The sequence below is a fragment of the Hyaena hyaena genome, unplaced genomic scaffold (genome assembly GCF_003009895.1).
Source record: "Hyaena hyaena isolate Hyena2069 unplaced genomic scaffold, ASM300989v1 scaffold_329, whole genome shotgun sequence".
NCBI classification, from domain to species: Eukaryota; Metazoa; Chordata; class Mammalia; order Carnivora; family Hyaenidae; genus Hyaena; species Hyaena hyaena.
The window spans coordinates 1,924,637-1,946,565 of NW_024080960.1; the positions used below are offsets into that span (position 1 = coordinate 1,924,637).

Here is a 21,929-nt window from a genome sequence, read left to right on the forward strand (position 1 = left end):
CACGCACTCAGAGGGTGGCTTAGGGTGTTCAGTGTTATAGTTCTCTAGTTCCTAAGGCTCCCTTCTCAGGCACTGCTAGCAAAAAGCACAGACTATTCTGGAGGTCAGTAAAATCGTTCAATAGACCCAGGCGAGGCATCTGGAAGATCGCCAGAAGGCTTCAGCACCCTTGAGGAGCAGCAGGGAATAGAAGAGGCCAGGGTTTTAGACTACTGCCATCACCTGAGGGAGAGGGGGGCCTGTCAGTCGAGGATGTCTTCCTGAAATCTGTGCCACTGACCTTGTTCCAGATGAGGACGGGGGTTGGGATTCCAATGACCTCACAGCTCAAGTACACCTGGGCGCCAGTGACATTCCAGATGTCCTTGGGGGGTGTCACAATGGAAGGACCTACAAGACAGGACACAAAGCCAAACATGTCTTTTTAAACAGTCGTTAACATCAGTCAGCACGCTAACAAGGAAGTCCTTGGTTATGAGGCTGTCTTTCTGTGCATTATCTAAACAAATTTCAAAGTTCAGACTGGCTTCTCCCTGCTACCCGTATGATTTTAAGCTCTGCTCTGGAAATGCATACATCTAAATAAGCCAACAAAAATCATTAGGATGAACATTTATTATTTACAGAATTTCCTACTCCCTCAAATCATGGTTAATGGCTTAAATTTACCAGCTGTTTTGCATGATCTGGGATGTTCCAAAATGTTTAATGTTTCTCCTTTTTGTTTACCAGAATTTCTATTTTTTTTTTTTCTTGGTGGAGAGGGCAATACCCAACCACTTACATAATGAAAGGAAAAAAATCTAAGAAGATATTTGAAAAGGTGCTGAACACCCAAAAGAGATGCCGGTTCCCATTTTAAGAAGCTTTAGGATCTAAGATTGACAAGTCAAAGTGATCAGGCAGGAATGGATGACTTTCATCGAAGACAAAACTGTAGAGTTTTTATGGCCCTGGGAGACTGCACTTCTGAACAGAAGTGGCCTGGGTATCCTGTGGGAAGGTCTTTCTTCTCAGTTGGGTGATACGGTGGGTAAAATGGCAGCAGTGACAGGTCTCGTGTGTGTGACCAGGATGCCCAAGGAGACAGCCCTTTCCCAGGGTTCTAAGTGTCTAGGTCCTGGGCCGGAGGCTGTTGGCAAACGGGGGAACCTGTTAAGGCACTGCCTACAAGCCTCAACAGGTATGAGACCGACCACACAGGGAGAGCCCACAGTGATATCTTACCCTCCCCGCCCCCCCAATCCTGGAACCCATCTCTAGGCCTTCTCTATCAGCTCTATCCCCTCTGGTAATTACACAGGACCAACAACAATGGTATACATCCTTTTTGTTACTAAAGAGGTCCTCGCGTTGGCTAAAACGATGGCCCATGGGCCAAACCTGGCCTGCAACTTGATTTTGCACAGCTCCTAAGAGGTCTTTGTGTTTTTAAATGGTTGGTGGGAGAAAGAAAAGGATATTTCATGATGTGAAAATTAAGAGGTTCCCATTTCAGTGTCCATAAATTTTTATTGGAACACAGTCATGCCTAGAATCGGGCAATTGTGGCCGGAGCTGTATGGCCTAAAACATGGACAATTTGGCCCCTTACGGTAGAAGCGCTGCTACCTGCTCCTATCAGCCAAGCCATGCCTAAGATGTCCGCAGGAAAGTCTCAGGACTCTAATCCTTTACACATCACCTTGAGCTGATATAAGTAACCCCACCTGCTGGTCCTGCTCTGAAATGCAACACTTTTGAAACAGACACAGAGAGAGCTGCGCTTGCTTACTGCTCCTTGGGGGTAGGTGGCGGAGGCAGGCAGCTCCCCAGCATCTGCTGTAGAAGAGGCTTGCACACATGCTTCTTAGTGGGTTGCACTTAACATTTCACTTCTGCTAACTGTGAATGCCAGGGTGCGGGCACAGGGACCTCAGAGAGATGAGGGTCAGTCCACGGGACAGGGAGGCAGAGCTGATAGCCTGCCCTCCCTGCCACCCCAGCCCCCTCCCTGGTATGACAGCACACTCCTCAAGAACCAAAGCCGGCCTGTCCTCAATGCTCATTGCCGGTTCTTGAATGAATGAGTTAATCGTCCCCTCTGAATTTCAGCTCTCCATTTCCTTGGGCCTTCCAGCCAAAGAAAAATGTCTAACTATAGGGTCATCTTGCATCAGCGTCCTGGGAAAAGGGACAAGTTCCCCTTTAGGCCTGGAAAATTTTCTGGCATAATCAGCATTCAAAGGACACGAAGTCTCCCCTTTTGCAACAGGCTATTTCCAGCACGCCAATAATTTCTTGAAACAGAAAGGAAATGACTCCAGCATATAAGATTTTTCCCACTCATCTCAAGTATTAGATGCTGATTTTTTTTCTAATCCCTTGGGGTATTTTTATTTTTTCCCCTTTGTAAGAATGTGCAAAACAATCAAAGTTTTGAAAGCTCTAAATATATTTCGTGCTTCCTTTCCTCTAAATCATAGGTCTGAAGAGGAAGCGTCTACCGTGGCCAGGGGTCTTGCTTTTCTGCTGCAAATGTGGATGTGAGGAGCATGGCGGTGCTGTGTTTTGTGTGTTTCTGGCTCTGTCTCCGATGCTTCCTAGTCTGAATGAACCAACCCAGGAGCCCGCAAAGGGCTAGGCTGGGCCTGACCCCATCTCAGGCTTCCTCCAGGGGCTTGGAGACCAGAGGACCGGATCTGGCTGGAATCTGAACTACTTTCGCTCACCTCTCTGAGGACGTCCACATGGCTCTGTTCTCCTTCCCACACACAGACTTGTCAGGATGACCTCAAAGCTCAGGGGATCTCAAGAGATTGTTCTGAGAAGAATACTCTAGTGTTGAGCGCTGTGGAGAGGCTGGGGAACAAAGCTGCCTCTCATGTATTAAAACCACACAAGGAACGGAAGATGTTTTTTATTGTGAGGTCTCAGTGCCTCAGCCTTGCAACAAACCACTTATTTTAACTTGCATCCATCTCCTTAGAGTCAGAACGAGTAGCAGGGTCCTCTGTTTGTCGGGGGGCTGGGGAGGGGGACATTCTGGAATGCACATGGAAGATTTCCAGTCTGATTTTCTGTCACAGACCTTGAAGACCTGCTCTGAAGTCTTCCTACAGCATAATTTTAAAACTAAGATACTCTTAGTTTTCATATAGTCCAATTTATTACTTTTTCTTTTATGATTAGCGCTTTATGTGCATGTTAAGAAGAAATTTTTGTCTAGCCCAAGGTCATAAAGAGCTCCTATTTTCCTGTTTCCTTCTACAAACTTTATGGTTTTACCTTTTGCATTTAGGTCTGTGGTCCATCCTGAATTAATTTTTGTGTATGTTATGAAGTAGAGGTCAAAATTCATGCCCCTCACCCTGCAAGGACATCAATTGCTCTGGTATTATTTTTTGAAAAGGCCATCCTTTTCTTAGTGAATCATAATGATAAATTCATTCATCATATATGTATGGGCCTACTTCTGGATTCTTTATCCTGTTCCTTTGGTCTATGTGTCTATCCTTGCACCAACGACTATGGTACACTTTAGAAAAGTGTTCAAACTATAGTACTGAATAGAGGCAGATCCATTATATCCATCCATCTCTAATCCTTTCCTTATTCCAAGATGAATAAGGAATTCCATTTCAGGAAGAGCAAGAATTCTTTCAAAACTGAAGCCAGGAATACTTTGAATGAGAGCCATTACTACAAGGTTCAAGATTAGGACAAATCATGGTGTGGGTTCCTCTTACTCTCTCCCAACCCTTAAAATACATAATAGGAATGAGGTGAATAGGCTGAGTCAATATTTGGGATGGTTCAAAGAACATAAATGATCTCATCAATTCTGCTACCAGGCTATCCCAAGAATCCCACAAAATATGCATACCACAAATTCTGTATTACTCACTGAATCTGTCTGAGTGGCTGGCGTGGAGAAGCAGAGGGGCCATTAGGACCAGTTTGCTGCACAACATTTATAAAAACCCTTGGCTACTTCATATGTCCTTGAACAAATGACAGATTCAATAACACAATGAAAACTTGAATAACAATATTTAACCTGGAAAGTGCTGACCTATAGGATGGCCTTTAGGCTTTGATATGTAGTGTCTTGCAAAGCAAAGTCAGATCAATAAGCAATTAGACTAATACTCAAGAGATCAACCAACCTCCTAGAGTAGGTGGAGGCAGGCTGGCTTCGATCTGACTTCCCGAGTTGGAAGAATCCATGGTTTCAGATTCTTCCTGTTTACTCTTTTCGGCACTGATACCCACTGGGTCACCTATTTACTAAACTCTGCCTGGTTCTTTGCCACTCACTGGAAATTCCTCAGAGTATGAAGATGGAGTGGACAAATTCGTGATGAAGGCAGAACACAGCAGCATTAATAGAAAGATGAGTGATGATGATACATTGTGAAAAAGAGTAAGAAAGGGACTTAATGGTGACCCATAGGGACACCAAGTGGACAGGTTTTGTATGGAAGTGAAGGGATGGTGAAAATATTTTGGACTAATATGATGGCGGATCCAACAACAGTTTACTCCCCTCCCCCAATCTAAAGAACCATCATTCTACATATTCTACCGATAAGCAATTTCACTGCCAACAATCATCTTGAATTGCATGTCTATCACACAATTCAATTCCCGAAGGTTCTGTTCTACCTCAGGAGAAAGCTCAGCAAAGTGACTATACCAAATAGCTTCTCTTTCCACTCTGCCTTTTTTTTCTGAGAAGTCCAAAGCAGATTAAGAGTTTATTTCTGTTTTTAAGGGTAAAGGAAGTTTTAGTTCACTCTGAGCTTGTTTTCAGGCAGAAAGCTCAAAATCAGTTCTCGAGGCTAGGCCAAGGTTAACAGCGTTACTGTCTAAATCATGCTCAGTGCTTGGATTCCGTTTAAAGCAAGTTGCAGAATATTTAAATGTATAAGGACAACCACCAGGATAGGCTCAATTATTTACTTATCCTTGCCTTTGTCCCAGTAAGCACTTCAGGCTGCTGAAATGTCTGTCTAGAAAACATCCTATACCTAGAATTACTGACTGCCCACCACCCATCTCCTCCCCTTCCCCATCCTGGCCAACCAAGTGGCAGCCAAGCTGCCCACAGGGCTGCCTGGTGGCTGGCCTGAGAGTCCACCCCAAGGACTTCTCACCTCAGAGACACATTATCTGTCTCAGATGACTGGACCCAAACCAGGCTACTCCATCTTCCTTTCTTACCTCTAACAGCTTGATTATCATCCAATCTCTCTCTCTCTTTTTCATGTTTATTTATTTTTGAAAGGTGGGGGAGGGAGAGAGGGGACAGAGAGAGAGGGAGACACATAATCCAAAGCAGGTGCCAGGCTCTGAGCTGTCAGCACAGAGCCTGATGCGGGGCTTGAAATCATGAGCTGTGAGAGCATGACCTGAGCCAAAGTTAGATGCTTAACCAACTGAGCCACCCAGGCACCCCTCATCCAATCTCTTTTATCTTAGCTCTCTTAAGTTCATTTTCTTGCTCCCTTATTTTTTGTAACTCTTGTCAAGTAAACTTATGTGGTCTCTTCTCTTTAATCATTCCTTGAAGGGAAAGAGGAAGAAGAAGAAGGGAGAAAATGAAATGAAGACAGACAGCCAGATCCTAAATGAAATTGTAGCAAGAAAGAAAAAAGTACTGAGTTGAAACTAAAATTCAACTTAATGAATCAGTGTCACCTTAAAAGTACCTAGAAGGAATCAGAAGTCACCCACAGAATTTCCACCTACATGTACGTTCTTCTCCTCAGCTCCTTTTAATTTCTAGGCAAATGACTCACAAATTACCAGATTATTTTAGGAATATTCAATTATAACTTAGAAAGAGCTGAGTTCTTCTGAGAAATCACGAAAAATACAAAAAAGGAAGAATTGTGGATGAATGGATTTAAATTTGGAATATTTCAATTTGATTCAAAAGAGGCTAAGAAGGGCAGGTCCTACCAAACACACAAATGCCTAAGAAGACCCTGAAACGGAATTTTTAATTTGACCAACAAGGAATTCAAGCTTATTTTACATGAAGTTGCAGTAGAGAGAAGAGAGTTAAAATTTCTTATCCTATAAAAAGCATGAGGATAATGTAAAAGAAGTCTGTGAACAATTTCCTAGTCTCTTGCAGAGCACAAAACACTCTCCTGACATGACCTGAGATGTCCTTACCATGTTACCATTAAAAAAACACAAAACAAAATACAAAGCAATCTTGGGGACAGAACACTTCACTCTGGAGCTCTCATGTTCTGCGAAGCAGTCCAGCAACCTCCTCTCCTACCTCAATGCAATGTATGTGACTCATAACAAGGTACATTCTCCCAGCGATGAATAAAATAGAGCTTATAAAGGTATCAGATGTTACTTAGCAAATTTTTTAATCTGAAAGATCTGCATAGAAGATGTCAGGAGAGGTCATGTGTTGAAGCTGAATATATTTCATTGAGTCTGGAAAATAGTCAAAAGTCAAATTGTCCCCAATAGTCAGTTTTTGTCCAATTTTGTTATCACATTCAACCACATATTTTTTTTTTTTTGCTTCAGTGCTTTCTCCATTTCCCTTATCATCTCTTTTGTTTTCACCCTATAAATATGTTCTTCCTTCTTACTTGTACCCAAACTCAATCTTAGCAATCGTGCTCACCCACCATTATATGCTCATTACCACTTCCAGAAATTATACTTGTGATGAAGCTCTATCCTGCTTGGGATGCCCTCCCTATCCTTTATTTGAAGCTCTAAGGTTGAAATGTCACCCCTCTTAGGCATTTTTGTATGGTTATAGTATCCACTTATTTCTTTCCTGAAATCCTGCTGGGTTCACAGTTAGTTCCACACAGCTTGGTGCATCATTGTTCCCTAATGCTTTCCCCAGCAGGGCTAACTGAAGATGCCAGTGCCCTGATGGAGTCAGAACTGAGCCAGAAACTCTGGAATCAGATGTTCTTTGTGTTCACTGGAAGGAGGGAAAGCTCAGATTATATGCAGTGGGCAAAGGGCAGCAGTAAATTCAGAACATAATGTGATGAGTCATATGGAATTGAGCAGATAGCCACGGTCTTGAAAATGTATCAGTGTACACACAGCCAAGACACCTACCCAAACTGATGTCAGAACCACCTTTTATCTACTAGCTGGCAGATTATTTATCATGATTTTCTTTAATCCTCCACTTGACTTTCTCTTGTCCCAAGCCATGTTTCTTGGCTACTGCCCACTCATTAACCTGTTTGTATATGATCAGGGGATGCAGATTAATTTGTGTCTATTAGTCAAGCAAATCCCAACAAGGAGAGTAGGTCTGTTGTGGGGGAAATGATCTTCAATCATCCTCATATGAAAAATGGTCTCTGCCTCATGTTGGGTTATATGATTGACATTACAGCTCTCACTGAGTACTTATCAACATGGCTAAGACAGCTGAGTATAAAGACTTCTCTAAATTAGGGTAGATTTGCAAACCACACTCATCTGGACTCAAGGATGCTCACAGTATGTGCACTTATACCAAAAAAGGAGGGTTTAAGAAAGAATTGTGATACCACATATGGAGATAAAGAGTTCAGACATCTTGGCAAAAATCCCCAGATGGGATTCTGATAACACTCAAAGGGAAAAGCACCAAACAAAAGTGCAAATTGGGAAAAGAATAGTAGGAAGGCCCTATGGCCAAGAGGGGGAAGGGGATGAAACATGTGAAAACTTCCTGATATTAAATAAGGGGAAGCAGTAGCTTTATGGCTAATTAAAGAGCAGAGTCATCTGCCAAGGCAAGTCATTTTGGAAACTTTCAGAGGTGGGGTGATGTAGCAGCTAAACCTGGATATAGGAATCAAGTACACAATCTCAAGGGCATCAGCGGAGGACAGCAAGGGCAGGAGGAAAAAGTACTAAATTGCAAGCAGCATGGAACAGCTTTAGTTCCAGGGTTTTAATTTAAGGCAAAGTCATCTGCTTATGGGAGCTGTTAGTCATGTATACTTTAGTTGAATGAAGACCCAGTAGTTTATGCTGATGGGGCCCTGTCAAACATTGTTGGGGGCAAAAGTGTGGAAGAATTGCTTCCTCTCCTCCAAATATGATCTATTGGGATAGAATGGGGGAAGGTGAACAGTTGAGACTAAGAACAAAATGATGGAGAGGTAACAGACTATACAGTGAGTTTGGAGTACAGACTGGATGAGCAATTCTGTTCTACCAATTCCGAGTAATGTGACACTGAACAAGTTACTTAACTTCTCTCAGTTTGTTCATCTGTGAAATGGGGTAACAATATAGAAATCATTAGAGTATCAGAAAGAGCAAAGAAGATACAGTAATTAGCATGGGATCTGGGGCATGGGATAAACAGTATTTGTTCTTGCTTCTGTTACAAATAAATGACTGGAGCTGATAAAAATTGCTTATTCAGAGAATGGAGACAGCACACTACAGGGACTTGGGGTGGCTGGGGAAAGGAGATGGCATTTGAGTAGGCCCTGAAATTCAGAAGTAGGACTTCTGGCAAGGAAGTTTTCACCTTTAGGAACTTGTCTGAGCAGAGGTGTGGAGGCAGAACAGTGGGCACACCAGTCTGGCTCCGTGAGTGCACTGCATAAAGGGAGAGAAGCAGAGATCAGGGGTGGGGCACGGCGGAAAGTGCAGGAGGTGGGGCTTTACAGTCCTGCTTTGTCTCCTGAATGCTGGACAGGCATGATTCAGGTGGCATTTCAGTAGATGATTCTGAAGGCCTTTGCAGCAGGACTAGGGGGCTGAGTCAAGGTTGTAGCAATGGGAACAGACAGGACAATGGCAGACTGGAGAGCGTGTTCAGAAGAACTAATGCCATCCAGTAACCGACTGGATGTGGGGAAGCAGGGGCTGAGTCCAAAGTTGTGGGGCTGGGTAAGAGGAGGCTGCTACTTCATGAGCGGGAGCAGGATGCCTAAGGAAGTCACCAGGATTGAAGAAGGTGGAAAGAATGGATCTGGGTTTAAATTTGCTGAATTTGAGGTACCATCTGGGCACTGAGGTCTGAACCCTATGGAAAGAGAGGAACAGATACAGACTGCGGGGGCCAGTGGTGCCAAGGTAAATACTGTCTAGCTTACATTGTAGCACTGGGAAGGCTGGGGGGTGGTTCCCTCCTATAGAAGGCAGGCAGCTTTGGCTCTCCTGCCCAGGGGCAGCTTCTCTGTGGGATCTCAGCTTGCTGCTGACCCCCCATCCCCACCACCACCCTTCCCCACCCCGCCCAAGGCAAAGCAGGAGATAGCTAAGGTGCTGCTTAGCCATGGGCCATTCATTTGCAGGAGCAGTCATCTGAAAACAGACTGTCTAATGACAGAACCCTGGTGACAGTGTACACTGGTCCTGTGAATTATATTTCCCAACTCCTAAGTTACCTCTGGGTTTTAATAAGACACCGCATTTTGACCCCAATATTTGCTACTGCAAATCTTCCTAGAGCGTATTAGTCTAGTTTTTAATTAAAAATAATTTTAATTTTTTTTAACAGTTATTATTTATTTTGACAGACAGAGAGAGACAGAGCATGAGCATGGGAGGGGCAGAGAGAGGGGAAGACACAGAATCTGAAGGAGGCTCCAGGCTCTGAGCTGTCAGCATAGAGCCCAATGCAGGGCTTGAACTCATGAACTGCAAGATCATGAGCCACGCCGAAGTTGGGCTCTTAACCAACTGAGCCACCCAGGTGCCCCAAAAATATTTTTTTTAAGTTTATTTGAGAGCATGTGTGCACGAGGTGGGAGGCGCAGAGAGAGAGAAAGAATCCCAAGCAAGTTCTGAGCTGTCAGCACAGAGCCTGACTCAGGGCTCAAACCCACAAACTATGAGATCATGACCTGAGCTGAAACCAAGAGTGAGACGCTTAACTGACTGACCCACCCTGATGCCCCTTGTCCATTTTTTTAAAACTGTAGTAGACAACACAGTATTCACTGTGACTTTGAATACTTGCAACGTCTCAAAATTTTTTACCATAAGTCTGACCACGGAACATAAGCAGAAAAGTGCTTCTTACAATCTGTTGCTTACAAACAAATCTCTTATTTTAACAATATTTTCTTGTTCTTTTCTCCTAACTTGGGTCTCGCATGAATGACTGCCACCCACAGGTGATTCTGGCACACGTGGCCTGGGGTCGCCTTTGAATGAACCCTGTGTTAGGCAAAGTAAAACCATGAAACCATGAAAGGTTCAGATGTGTAAGGTGGAGCGATCCCTGTGGCAGCCACGTGGTAGATGAGCTCACCTGGGTCTGTGTCTGCAACAATGGCCAACAAGAGAGGAGTTCATTTATCCAGCAGAGCTCGCACAGAAGTTGGAATACCTAAACTACCATCATGCTGCCAGAATGGCTGCTGTTCATACAAATTAAGTTAGTGGGCTAGATTTTTATGTGGTTTGAGCATATGGAAGAACTGACTTTACATGGGCTGCTATTATAAAGGGAAACTCCCTAGTCATGGAGGTGTGTCTTGTTAAAGTAGCCTTGGAAATACCTTTTTTCCCCCCTCCATTTCATGGGCCTGTCCTGTCTGGACTATGACTCACCTTAAATCCAACATAGAAAAATGTTGGTTACTTGTTCCTGTTCCACAAGCACAGAATTGGGTGGGGAATTTCCACAGAAGGGGACTTCTTGCCACCTGATTCTGGGATTCCTAGAAACCTGGACAGTGAGTCCCCCCGGGATGATTCATCTTTGAGTCCCTGCCCACTGACCTTTATCTTCATATGTACTCAGTGCCTGACACTGTCAGGCATCAGGAAACATTTCCTGAACCAAGCTGCAAGGGATGGTCTTCCCGAGCCTGGAGGTCACCCACCCTCAAAGCTTCGTCTCTGTCAATAGGTCCTATTTGTTAACAAGGGCTACAGCTGGTCTGTCCCAAAGACACAGATGCTCTTGAACCCTGACATTAGATAAGCCCTCAGCGGCTTACACTGTAGGAGTGTCAGGAAATCCCTCAGGCCAGGCTGAAAACTCTGGAAGCAGCCTATGCAAACTGACAGGCCAGCACAGGGTCAGTCTTTCAGACTAGGGGTTATCAAAAAGTAGACTTGCTCAGAGGTCCAGAGGTGACCCAGGTTGGAAAAGATCTCACAGAGGCGCATCTGCAGAAATAAGCAGGAGCCAGACACACAGAGCCAAGGGGACGAGCTCCAGCTGCCTAGGAACTGGCTTCTAAGAAAGCTTCCATCTTGCAGCATCTTACCCAGTGGTTGTCAATGCAAGCTGCACACTGGGCTCCCCTGGGAACAGTTTGTGCCCATGCCTGGGCCTCACTCCCAGCGCTGCTCACTGGTCTGGGCATGGGGTCTGGCACTGGTATTTAAAAAAACAAAAAACAAAACAACTTTCTAGGCGGAATCACTCAATTACAACACAGCTTCAGAGCGGGAGACACTCAGATGATAAGGGAGACAGAAAAGCGGGAAGAGAGGAGGCGAGGAGGCCAGATTTGAAGACAAAATGCTTCCAACTCTCTTCAGGGAGAGGCCAAGGACCCCAGGGAGGTGCAGGTGTTCAAGGAGAAGAGAGAAATCTCTGGGGAGCCAGCTCTGGTGAAAGGCACAGAAACCGGATAGTAAGGACACTGTATTGCTGTTATTACTATTGTTCCAGCCATATGGGTAGGGGCGGGGGGGGGGGGGGGGTCATGGACAGTGTCTGAAGCTTTAAGCTTTGAGTTGTCCTGAGTCTTACCAGTTCTGTCATTTTCCTAAAATAAAGGTCCTCAGCCCTGCCCTGCCCCTCTGCTGCCTCCTAATTCCTTTTTTTTTTTAATTTTTTAATGTTTTATTTATTTTTGAGAGAGAGACAGCATGAGCAGGGGGGGTCAGAGAGAGAGGGAGACACAGAATCTGAAGCAGGCCCCAGGCTCTGAGCTGGCTGTCAGCCCAGAGCCCGACGCAGGGCTCGAACCCACGAACCGTGAGATCATGACCTGAGCCGAAGTTGGATGCTTAACCGACTGAGCCACCCAGGCACCCCTGCCTTCTAATTCCGACCCTTCCTGGCAGTAGGCAGGCAGAGGGCCCCGCGCCCCAAGTCTGTGCATCCTACTTTAAAAATCCCAGTAAATCAGGGCCCTTTCCCTTTGCTCATTTCAGGGCAGACTGCCTCTGTGAAAACGCATTTGCTGTGGTCTGCAGGGACCACAAGAAGCAGGGTACAGGGACCTCTGAGAAAACGGCCCCTTCTGGCTGCCGAGGAACAGAGCGCGGGGCAGGGCGTGCTGTGCCTGCATCTGGCATTTTTACTTGGTGAGGTTTTTGCCCTTCAGGCCCCAGCCTCCTTCTCACTTAGAATTCATGGTTACAGTTGCCTCCTTGGCCGACAACCCCAGACATTAATCAGCCGCCCACGAAAAGAGCTCCCCCTGTTCTTTCTCAGAGTTATTCCCTTCCACTGTGCCCTCTGGTTATTTTCTGTACTCCTCTGTGATGTCCAGAGACTTGAAAGCTCTCAGCTATTTACCCCAAGCCTCAGCCTTTGTTTATATCTGCTCTGCTGAGTGTTCTCAGATTTCCTCCCAGCTTCCTCAGAGGATTTAGCCTTTCTTCTCCCATGTTCCACATTTTCTAGTGCCGTCCCTAAGGCTCAGACTAGACCAGAAACACCCCTCCTACCCTGGGGCTAATTCTGGTGTGTCCTGGGTACTTGTTAAGTGTGCCACTGTGCACTTGTTTTATAAATCACTGTGAACATACTGGCTGCTTCAGCATACTGTCCAGCGAGACACTCTTTCTGAGTGCAGACAGGAAAGTCACATCACAGAAGGTGCTGGATGTGGGTGCAGCGGATGATTTGGATGAGCAAGATTGTTCAGCGAGGCTCAGAAGTGCCAAACAACACTACGCTGAAAATCTGAGAAATGGGTGTATCTTGCTAATCTTGCGGTAGGAGGACCTATCTGGTAGGGGCTGGAGAGCTGTGAATAAGGATTTCGTGTTTTTCATTAGTGAGGCGAATCGTGCTTGCTCTTACCGGGTGGAGGACAGCCTAGAGCCCATCTGGGTGGGTGTGAGCTAAGACACAGGGGGAGCAGGTAAAGCAAAGCTATGCCAATGCACAGGGGAATCTTTGCTCCAGGAGAAGGGACTCTTGGGACATGAGATACCTTTGCTGCTCTTACCAGTTCTTACAGGATCGGACATCTTTACTTTGGCACTTTTCAGGCTGGGCTTATTTTTCTGTAGTTAGTGGTGCTGTGTTTTATTTTCTGTAAGTTGTTCATTCTTTTTACGACGCAGAAAAAAACAAGGGAAGTTTTCACGGTTTCAATAGTAGGTTGGGTTTTAAAAGTGAGGAGACTGGGAACAACCTCATGCAAAGTATCCGAAGGGGAGGTGAGTGAGCACTGGTTGGGAGGGGGAGGAGCCTCAGCCCCAGAACCATCCTTTTCCTCCCCAGGTGTTCCTTTTAGCACCACCACCAGCTCCAGCCGCGGAGATCTTATTCTTTTGTTTAAGTGAAGGAAAATAATTTCCTCATTGAGCAGCTGGGATCGCAGATCTGGCAGCCCTTCAGAGCAACCATACATAAAAGTAGGAAAACTCATTCTTTATAAACTCAGGGAAGAAAATGTCCTCGATCTTCCTGAAATTGACGTAAAAGCTGCAGTTTATGCCCCCTCGGTCCTTGCTTTTTGGATCCATTCTTGGGAAATGTCGCCAGCAAAATGTGTGACCTCTTTAGGAAGCTGGAGTCTTCAAAGATGATGCCTGTTCACAAAGGGGGTTCATGCTTGTTCTGCTTGTGAACAATGGGGAGGGGACAGAAAAGTAATCCCGGCTCATCTAGTCCATGGGAAAAGATCATGGTTTTGGAGCCTGTCAGTCAGTGAAACCGATGCTTGAAGAGATGAAAACTCAAAGCAGACTCAAATAAATAAGAACAAGGCCCTTAGGACAAATACGATGCTGGCTAAACATGCAACTTGTCTCCATATTTCCACCTGCATATCTATCCATGTGAGCTCGGCCTCTGAAAATTGAGGGCCATGATCTCTGAAGTGGAGAGAGATTAAACCCACTCAGTTCTAATTTTTTTTTTAAATGAGCAATCATCATTTTAACCTACACAAGGAGTAATAACAATTCAACAAATATTCTGTAGTGTCAGCACTAGATAGCTTTCCCAATATCAAGTTAACACACTTGGAAGATGTTTAAAGAACAGATCTTTCTGGAATACACTGATCATGAGATGTAAGACTGGGCTGGCAAGAGGTTTAATTCCTAATAACTAGGTAATATCAAAAGAAAAGTGTCATCTAACATCATTAACTTCAATATTCATCCCTGTAATTAGAGCACTACTACTACTATTGCTTGGTTGAATTTATTCTGTAAGGGAAAATCCCTATGGAAAATGGCATGAAAGGTGAGATTGATTCCACAAGGATATTAACTTAGTGCATGACACTAAGCAGGTAAAAACACAGAGTGGATTAATTAATTTAGGCCCTCCATGCACTAAGTTTTGTGCTAGTGACATGAGGGATAGAAAGATGGTTGGACTCCTGCCTGGTAGGGGTTTATAATACACAAAGGTGTAGACAAGTAGATAAGCAATTACAATGTGTTTGTATTGTAATTTATATCATAGGACTGTGTAACTGGTCCTATGATATAAATATAAGTATTTATTCTGAGTAGGTCAGAACTGAATTCATGGAAGAGGCAAGGCCTTTCAAAAGTTAAAGGTGGTGGGTGAGGAGATGGTAGGCAAAGGGATTAGCATGCTCAAAGAAATGAAAATGTCATTTGGAGGAAAAATAACAATTGGTACTGCCATTGGGCTTTACACCACACAAAGGGCTTTTCTATTACTTCATTTTGATTTTCCTGACAATCTTGTAAGCTAAGCTAGTCATTTTACAGATACAAAAGTTGAGATTCAGTAAACGTAAGTGGTTTGTGCAAAGTCACCCAGATGGAGAGTAGTGTGGCCAGGATGTGAATCTAGTTTTTCTGAGTCCAAACCTAGTGGTTTCCCCAGGCGCTCTCCATAATCCACCATGACCGAAGTGTTCCATCTTGCTTTCTTTTGTTGGAGGGTGAGATGTTTGGAGAGAAGGAACAGAAGCCTTGAGAAGTAAAGGCCAGACTAGATTGCAGAGGTTTTCAATGTCAGCCAATGAGATTAGTTATGTCTACAAGTCAGCATGACAAAAAGGCAAGCAACAGATTATAAACATTAAAAAATTTTGGAGAAAAGGTCACACAATCACTAGAATCCTAAAGAGAGATCATGGCTCACCATTCACACTCTGGCCTGAAATGCTTCAGAGGTGTTATATGATTGGTTCTGGATAGTGGACTTACAACTCCAGACAGGTGACAATTATCCTCCTTATACTGAATGCTGGGCAGATATCAACCCTACTGTGACTACATGGTTAGAGTCCTACCAATATCTTGGAGTAAACAGTCTGAAAACTCTAGCCATTTTGATTGGATTTTAATGGTTTCAATGAATGTTTAATGTGACAATCATCACTATTAGAAAATATACTTCATGTTTTGTCTTACAAATCATTAAGAAGATGCCATATTCAATGAAAGTACCTTCTATCTAGACACTGCAGATAAAAGTCATATGACAACTTTAAACGCCAATGTTAACACTTGGTAAACATTCCTGGGCAGAGCCAAGAAATCCCTGTCTTAGTGAAAATGTCTCTCTGGGATAAGTTTTAGATTCACATCTTCATCTTGAGAGAAACTTTTTAACGGCCAGGAAGGGGACAAGGTCCCTAAATGAACACATTTATTAAACTATAAAATCCAGAATAAATCAGATCTGGCCCTGAGTATCTTCCCAGCCTCATTCCTTGCCATATCCCTCAAGAACTCTGACCTCCAGCTATAAAGAACTTCTTGTGTTCCTCAAATGTCCTGCCCTCTGCTAATCTTTGCACGTCATTTCTTTTTTTGGAACAATCTCCCCTCCCCCAAACCCTCATTTCCCACTCCTCCCCGCTTTTTCTTGGTTAACTCCTAGATATCCTTTGGGTCTCAGCTTTTTTCTTTTTTTAATGTTTATTTATTTTAAGAAAGAGAGAGAAAAGGAAAAAGAATTTATTTTGAGAGAGAGAGAGAGAGAGAGAGAGAGAGAGAGAGAGAGAGAGAATTCCAAGCAGGCTCTGTGCTGACAGCACAGAGCTTGATCCCATGAACCATGAGATCATGGCCTGAGCCAAAAATCAAGAGTAGGATGCTTAACTGACTCCCACCCAGATGCCAATCAGCCATCTTTCTATTTAACAAATTTTACTTGACTCTTTCTTTCTCATCTCCCTCTATGCCTCTTCACCCTAAGCCCCCAATTTAGAATGGGGGCCTTTCTGGTTCTTACATAGCTCTCTATATTTACCCTTATTCTATCATTTTCATAAGGCATTCTAATTATGTCTGCATAGCCCATTGGATTGTGGGCTCAGTGCTGGTAAGGACCTGCCAATTTACTCTCTTTCTTTTCTGAGTCCCACTGCCTAGCACAGAGTAGATGATCAATACACTGCTGAGTAGTTGAGTGAAACAATGCTTCTACCAAATTACACCCCAGGTTTAGTATTTTCATGTGAAGGTTTAAATAGCATGAGTTTAGGAACCATTCCAAGAAACTGGCTTTCTTTGTGCTGTTGATTATTAAACACATTTGGGGGTAGGGGGCTAGGCAGGTATAACTACTCCTATTCCAGACTTTGTACAGGGCATGCTTTAGGATTTGGGAAAGGTTAAAATGCAGAGATTTTGTTAAGCGTGGACTACTTGAAAGTTGATCCTTACCCATTCATAGGTACAAACAGCTCAATGTTCAGGTATGCCTTTTGTTCCTGACTGAGCTACCTAACAGAGCAATCAAATGGGGGGCCAGAATTGCTGATTCTGTATTTTTACCCTTATACTAACATAAATCATATGTTAAAAGCCTATAAAAAAGTAGCAACCTCATTTAAAAGCTTAGATAAAACCCAGGAGCCAGAAGATAAAGACTGACTCCATAGCAAAATGCTGCCTTATTAGTCAGTTTATAAGATTTAACAACCAAGGGTCACTGGAAAGACTTTTGGTGAGAAACCAGAGTGAAGATGGGGTAAATACTTCAAAATGCAAAAGTGCAAGTCCATGTTGACTAACAATATTGTTCCATTGGGAAAGACAGATAAAAAAAAAAACAAAAACCAGCAAAGCACAAGCCCCAGTTATCCAAGGATGTTAAAGACATTTATATCAGGTTTTAAGTGAAAAGGTCAACTTAAAAATCTGTTTCCAAACATGAAAGAAGAATTGCTGATTCCACACAAAGAGGAAAAATTCCAGTTGAGAGAGACTGGCCCTTACTAGTGGGACAGGAACGAGTACTGAGATATGTCTCTTATAATAAATCAATCATTTTCTATTAATACTTTCATCCTCTTAAATTATCATATAGGCAGTGAACTGTAGACTTAGAAGGACCCTAAGATCCATCTTGTCCAGATCCTTACTTATTTATTAATTTAATATTTGTTTATTTATTTTTGAGAGACTGAGAGGACAAGAGCAGGGGAGGGACACAGAGAGAGAGAGAGGGAGACACAGAATCTGAAACAGGCTCCAGGCTCTGAGCTAGCTGTCAGCACAGAGCCTGAAGCAGGGCTCGAACCCACAAACTGTGAGATCATGACCTGAACTGAAGTCAGATGCTTAACCAACTGAGCCACCCAGGCGCTCCCACAGCTACATGTTTCGGGCAGATGGGCAGTACAGTTTGGTTGTGGGAACACTTCTAATTTGTAGGAGTAGAACATGGACAAATAAGATAAAACTGGCTCCAGGAAAGTAATCCCCGCCCCTATTCCCCTGAGCCTTGAGTTTGGAAAACTACAGGCTACTCTGGAATTTGGGAATATCACAAATGGTACTACTGGGTAGAACTCCCCATGTGACCCCAGCCCACGCATGGAGGCTTGTCAAGCTCCCAGGTGCTGGCTCACCCAAGGGCCAAGGCTGAGACAGAAAGACAAAGAAATCCTCCCCAAGTGCACACATCAGCAAAAGCTATCTTCCTGTGTCCTCTGCCAAGAGAGCTGAAGCCAAAGAGAGGAGTTCGAAACTCTGATTCATCCCTCAAGACAAATTAACTCAGTCTATGGAGGTTAGGAAGGCAATTTAGGCAACTTTTCTTTTACATAAACAAAAGTTAAGTTTTGGAAAGTGGCTTTGGAAAAATCACAGAGGCCACCCCCGAATCTAACTCCACCATGAAAACAGAAAACAGCTCACTCTTGAGTTCTGAAAAATGCCAACAGATGGACACGTACAAAGGGGCAAGTCCGGAGGCAGAGCCCTCGTCTTAGTTCACAGAACTGTGGAGTCTGGGTTCTGAGCTGGCTCCTTACTGAGCTGAAGAAGCATCTTTGAGCAGCAGAGGGCCTGATGGCGCGGCACTCTTCAATGTCAGCAACGGCAAACAAAAGCCTGATTGGAATCACGTGTTTCTTCCTTCCAGGAGTGCCAAGCTGCTGGGCTGGTCCAGAGCATCCACCTTTGTTCCCTGGTCAAAGCCGTTGCCCTTACCTGTATCACTTCTCCAGTCTGGTGAATCGGTTGCTCCCCTGGTTCTCTCTGCCCCACACCAACCCCATATCAACCATAGGTGTGAGTTTGTGTCCGACTCTGTCTGTCTTACAGCATCACTACAATATCTGGTCCAGGCCCTATTTACCCTTCCTACTGCATGGGTCTTACCACTTCCTTATCAAATCCTCTCTCCCTTTCTAGGCAAAGCCTCATTCTGCTCCCCTGGACTATTGGCTGGACTTGTAACAAACAAAATGCAGTAGAAGAGACGACGTGTGACTCCTGAGACTAGGTCATTAAAGACATAGCAGCTTCCATCATGCATTTTCTTGGGAGAAGACAGCCGACATGTTGTTAGGATGCTCAAGCAGTTCAGTGGAGAGGTCCATGTGATAAGGAACTGAGCCCTCATAACTACAGCCATGAGAGTGAGCCAATGAGGAAACACATCCTTCCAACCAGAACCAAGCCTTCAGATGACTCCAGTGCCCACCTGACCTCTTCACTATAACCTCATGAGAGATCCCAAGGCAGAACTACCTGGATGAAGCCAGTCCCAAATCTGTGACCCATAGAAAATGTGTAGCAATTAGAAACTGGTACAATATCTTTGAACTTTATCATCAACTCAAGTTGTTCCTTAATTAACCATAATCCTTTTTGGAGAATGCATTTGTTTGTTTTGTTTTTGTCATAAAGTCTTCTCCCCAAGGGCTAGGGAAAAAAAACCCCACCTACACAGAGTCCTCATGGATGGACATTTATTGATTTGGGGCCATTATTGCTCAATCCCAAGTATATGACTACAGTGATGACTTTCTTTTGTTTTTTGTTTTTTTTTAAGAGAGAGAGAGAAAGGCAGGGAGGGAGAGAGAGGGCACACAACTGGGGTAGGGGAAGAGAGGAAGAGAGACAGAATCCCAAGTAGACCCCACACCATTAGTGCAAAGCCCGATGTGGGGCTTCAACTCACAAACTGTGAAAATCATGTCCTGAGCTGAGATCAAGCACCTGACTGCACCACAAGGGGGGAGGGGGGGGAAGGGAGGGAGGGGGAGAGAGAGAGAGAGAGAGAGAGAGAATCCCAAGCAGCCTTCACATAGTCAGTGGAGAGCCCAATGTGGGGCTTGAACTCATTAACTGTGAGATCATGACCTGTGTCAAAACCAAGAGTTTGGACACTTAACTGACTGACCTACCCAGGCACTCCTCCAAGGACTATTTATTTTTAACACATTTTTTGTACCCGCTATCTTAGAATCTTTGATCTTACTTCATCATTACATACTAAAGAATCAGAACTTCTATCACCCCAGGATCTCTAAAACATAAGCCTTAACTGTGAGTATTTGTAACCTCAAACAGCCCATAGAAGATATAAAGACTTTTCCCCCATTAAGAGTCTTGTATTTACACTTTAATAGTGAGTGAAATTAACCTACCATATACTACAGCATGGGTGAACCTTGAGGACATTATGCTAAGTGAAATAAGCCAGTCACAGTACAAATACTGCTTGATTTTGTGAACGTGAGGAGTCATACTCACAGAAGCAGAAAGAATGGCAGTTGTCAGGGGCTGGAAGGAAGGGAAAATGGGGAGTATAGTTTCAGTCATGCAACACGAAAGTACTAAGATTTGCCATGAAACAATGTGCTTAGAGTAACAATATTGTACTATACACTTAAAATATACTTCATGTTATGTTTTCTACCAAAATAAAAATTAAAAAAAGGAACCATGATATTAAAATGACCTTATTCCAAGGTTTATGGCAGTGCCTCCTTTCCTGCAATACTACAGAACTCCAGTGTATGTCACTGTCTCAAAACCCCCTCACAATTAAAACAAGTTTTGCTTGAGGCACCTGGGCAGCTCAGTCAGGTAAGCATACGAATCTTGATTTTGGCTCAGGTCTTGATCTCCTGGTCATGAGAATAAACCCACATCAGGCTTGGAGCAGCGCTCGGAGCCTGCTTGAGATTCTCTCTTTATCTCTCTCTCTCTCTCTCCCTTTGACACTCTCCTACCCGCGCTCGCTCTCTCTCAAAATAAATAAATAAAACATTAAAATATTTTTGCTTGTGTTTACATTAAAAGACACACATCTTGTTCTCTTCTTCTTGGAGGACTGACAGGGTAGAGAAGGAAATAGGATGTCATACAAACCAAATGTAAGGACAGAATGTGGCAATTCAAACAAGTTTGGGGATTACTGATCTGGAGATGTGTTGAGGTTTCAAAATAAGTGAGCTTAAAAAAATACCGGAGCATTTGAAAAGCTAAGTCCAGTCAAAGGACTGATGTCACCAGTTCACTATCTCATTCTCCCTAAGCCAAAGAGCTGTAGACATAATACCTGAGAGGACAGGGAAAAACAGAAGCCAGTGAAGACTCAGATAAGCAAGAGGCTAATGCACAGATAAGAAGAGCCAGCCTGGCAATGATACATCAGTAATGGCAGAGAAAAATAAAGACTGAAATACTTCCTATTCATTAATACATGATTAGCGTACAACATGAAGAACATATAGATTCTTTAAAAAAATTTTTTTTAATGTTTATATTTGAGAGAGAGAGAGACAGAGAGAGAGAGAGACAGAGACACAAAGCATGAGCAGGGGAGGAGCAGAGATAGAGGGAGATACAGAATCTGAAGCAGGCTTCAGGCTCTGAGCTGTCAGCACAGAGCCTAACGCCGGCCTCGAACTCACAAGCCTTCAAGCCATAAGATCATAAGCTGAAGCTGGCTGCTTAACCAACTGAGCCACCCAAGTGCCCTGAAGAGCATAGATTCTTTCACATCATTTTCCACAGGAAAAAGAAAATGAGAGGAAATGGCACAAGAAGGGTTGAATTTTCACAGAGCAAATGCAAAATCATCATCGCCATGCAGTAAACCAGGAATTGGATCAGTAGAAGGCGTAGAGAGAAGTGAAAGAAAACTTCATGTCCATCAAGGACAAGGAGAAAGGGACACATGATGTTTACATTGAGAACATCTGTTAATGCTCTCAAAGTTGACTGACAGCCAGGGTGTGCTTTCCCTTCAGTCACTCTTCAGCTTGCTACTTCTTTATACATTAAAAGCTAATTCTGTGAAGCTTTTCAATTGCCACTCTTGGGTGTAGAACCCTTCTGAAGGACACGAGAGGAAAAAAAAAAAAAAGCCATGGAAGGAAGCCTCTTGGGCTGAGACTAGAGAAATGTTCTGAGCCCCCTGCCCAGACACTGGGGTGGGTGAAGGGTGGGTGACTGAATGACGGGCTGGGTCCCCCACACAGCCCAGCTCTCGGTGTGCTCCAAAGAGTCAGGATGGAGACCGTTACACCCTCCCATTGTACTGTTTCAAG

General features: G+C 43.9%; 1 protein-coding gene across 1 annotated transcript in view; it reads right to left on the minus strand.

Annotated features, from left to right (window-relative positions):
- The window catches only part of IGFBP7 (insulin like growth factor binding protein 7), a 74,647-nt gene that overhangs the window by 10,722 nt on the left and 41,996 nt on the right, over window positions 1-21,929 (minus strand). The window contains exon 2 of the mRNA XM_039249032.1: window positions 281-390. Coding sequence (XP_039104963.1) covers window positions 281-390 — 110 coding nt within the window. The remainder of the gene's footprint in view (window positions 1-280; window positions 391-21,929) is intronic.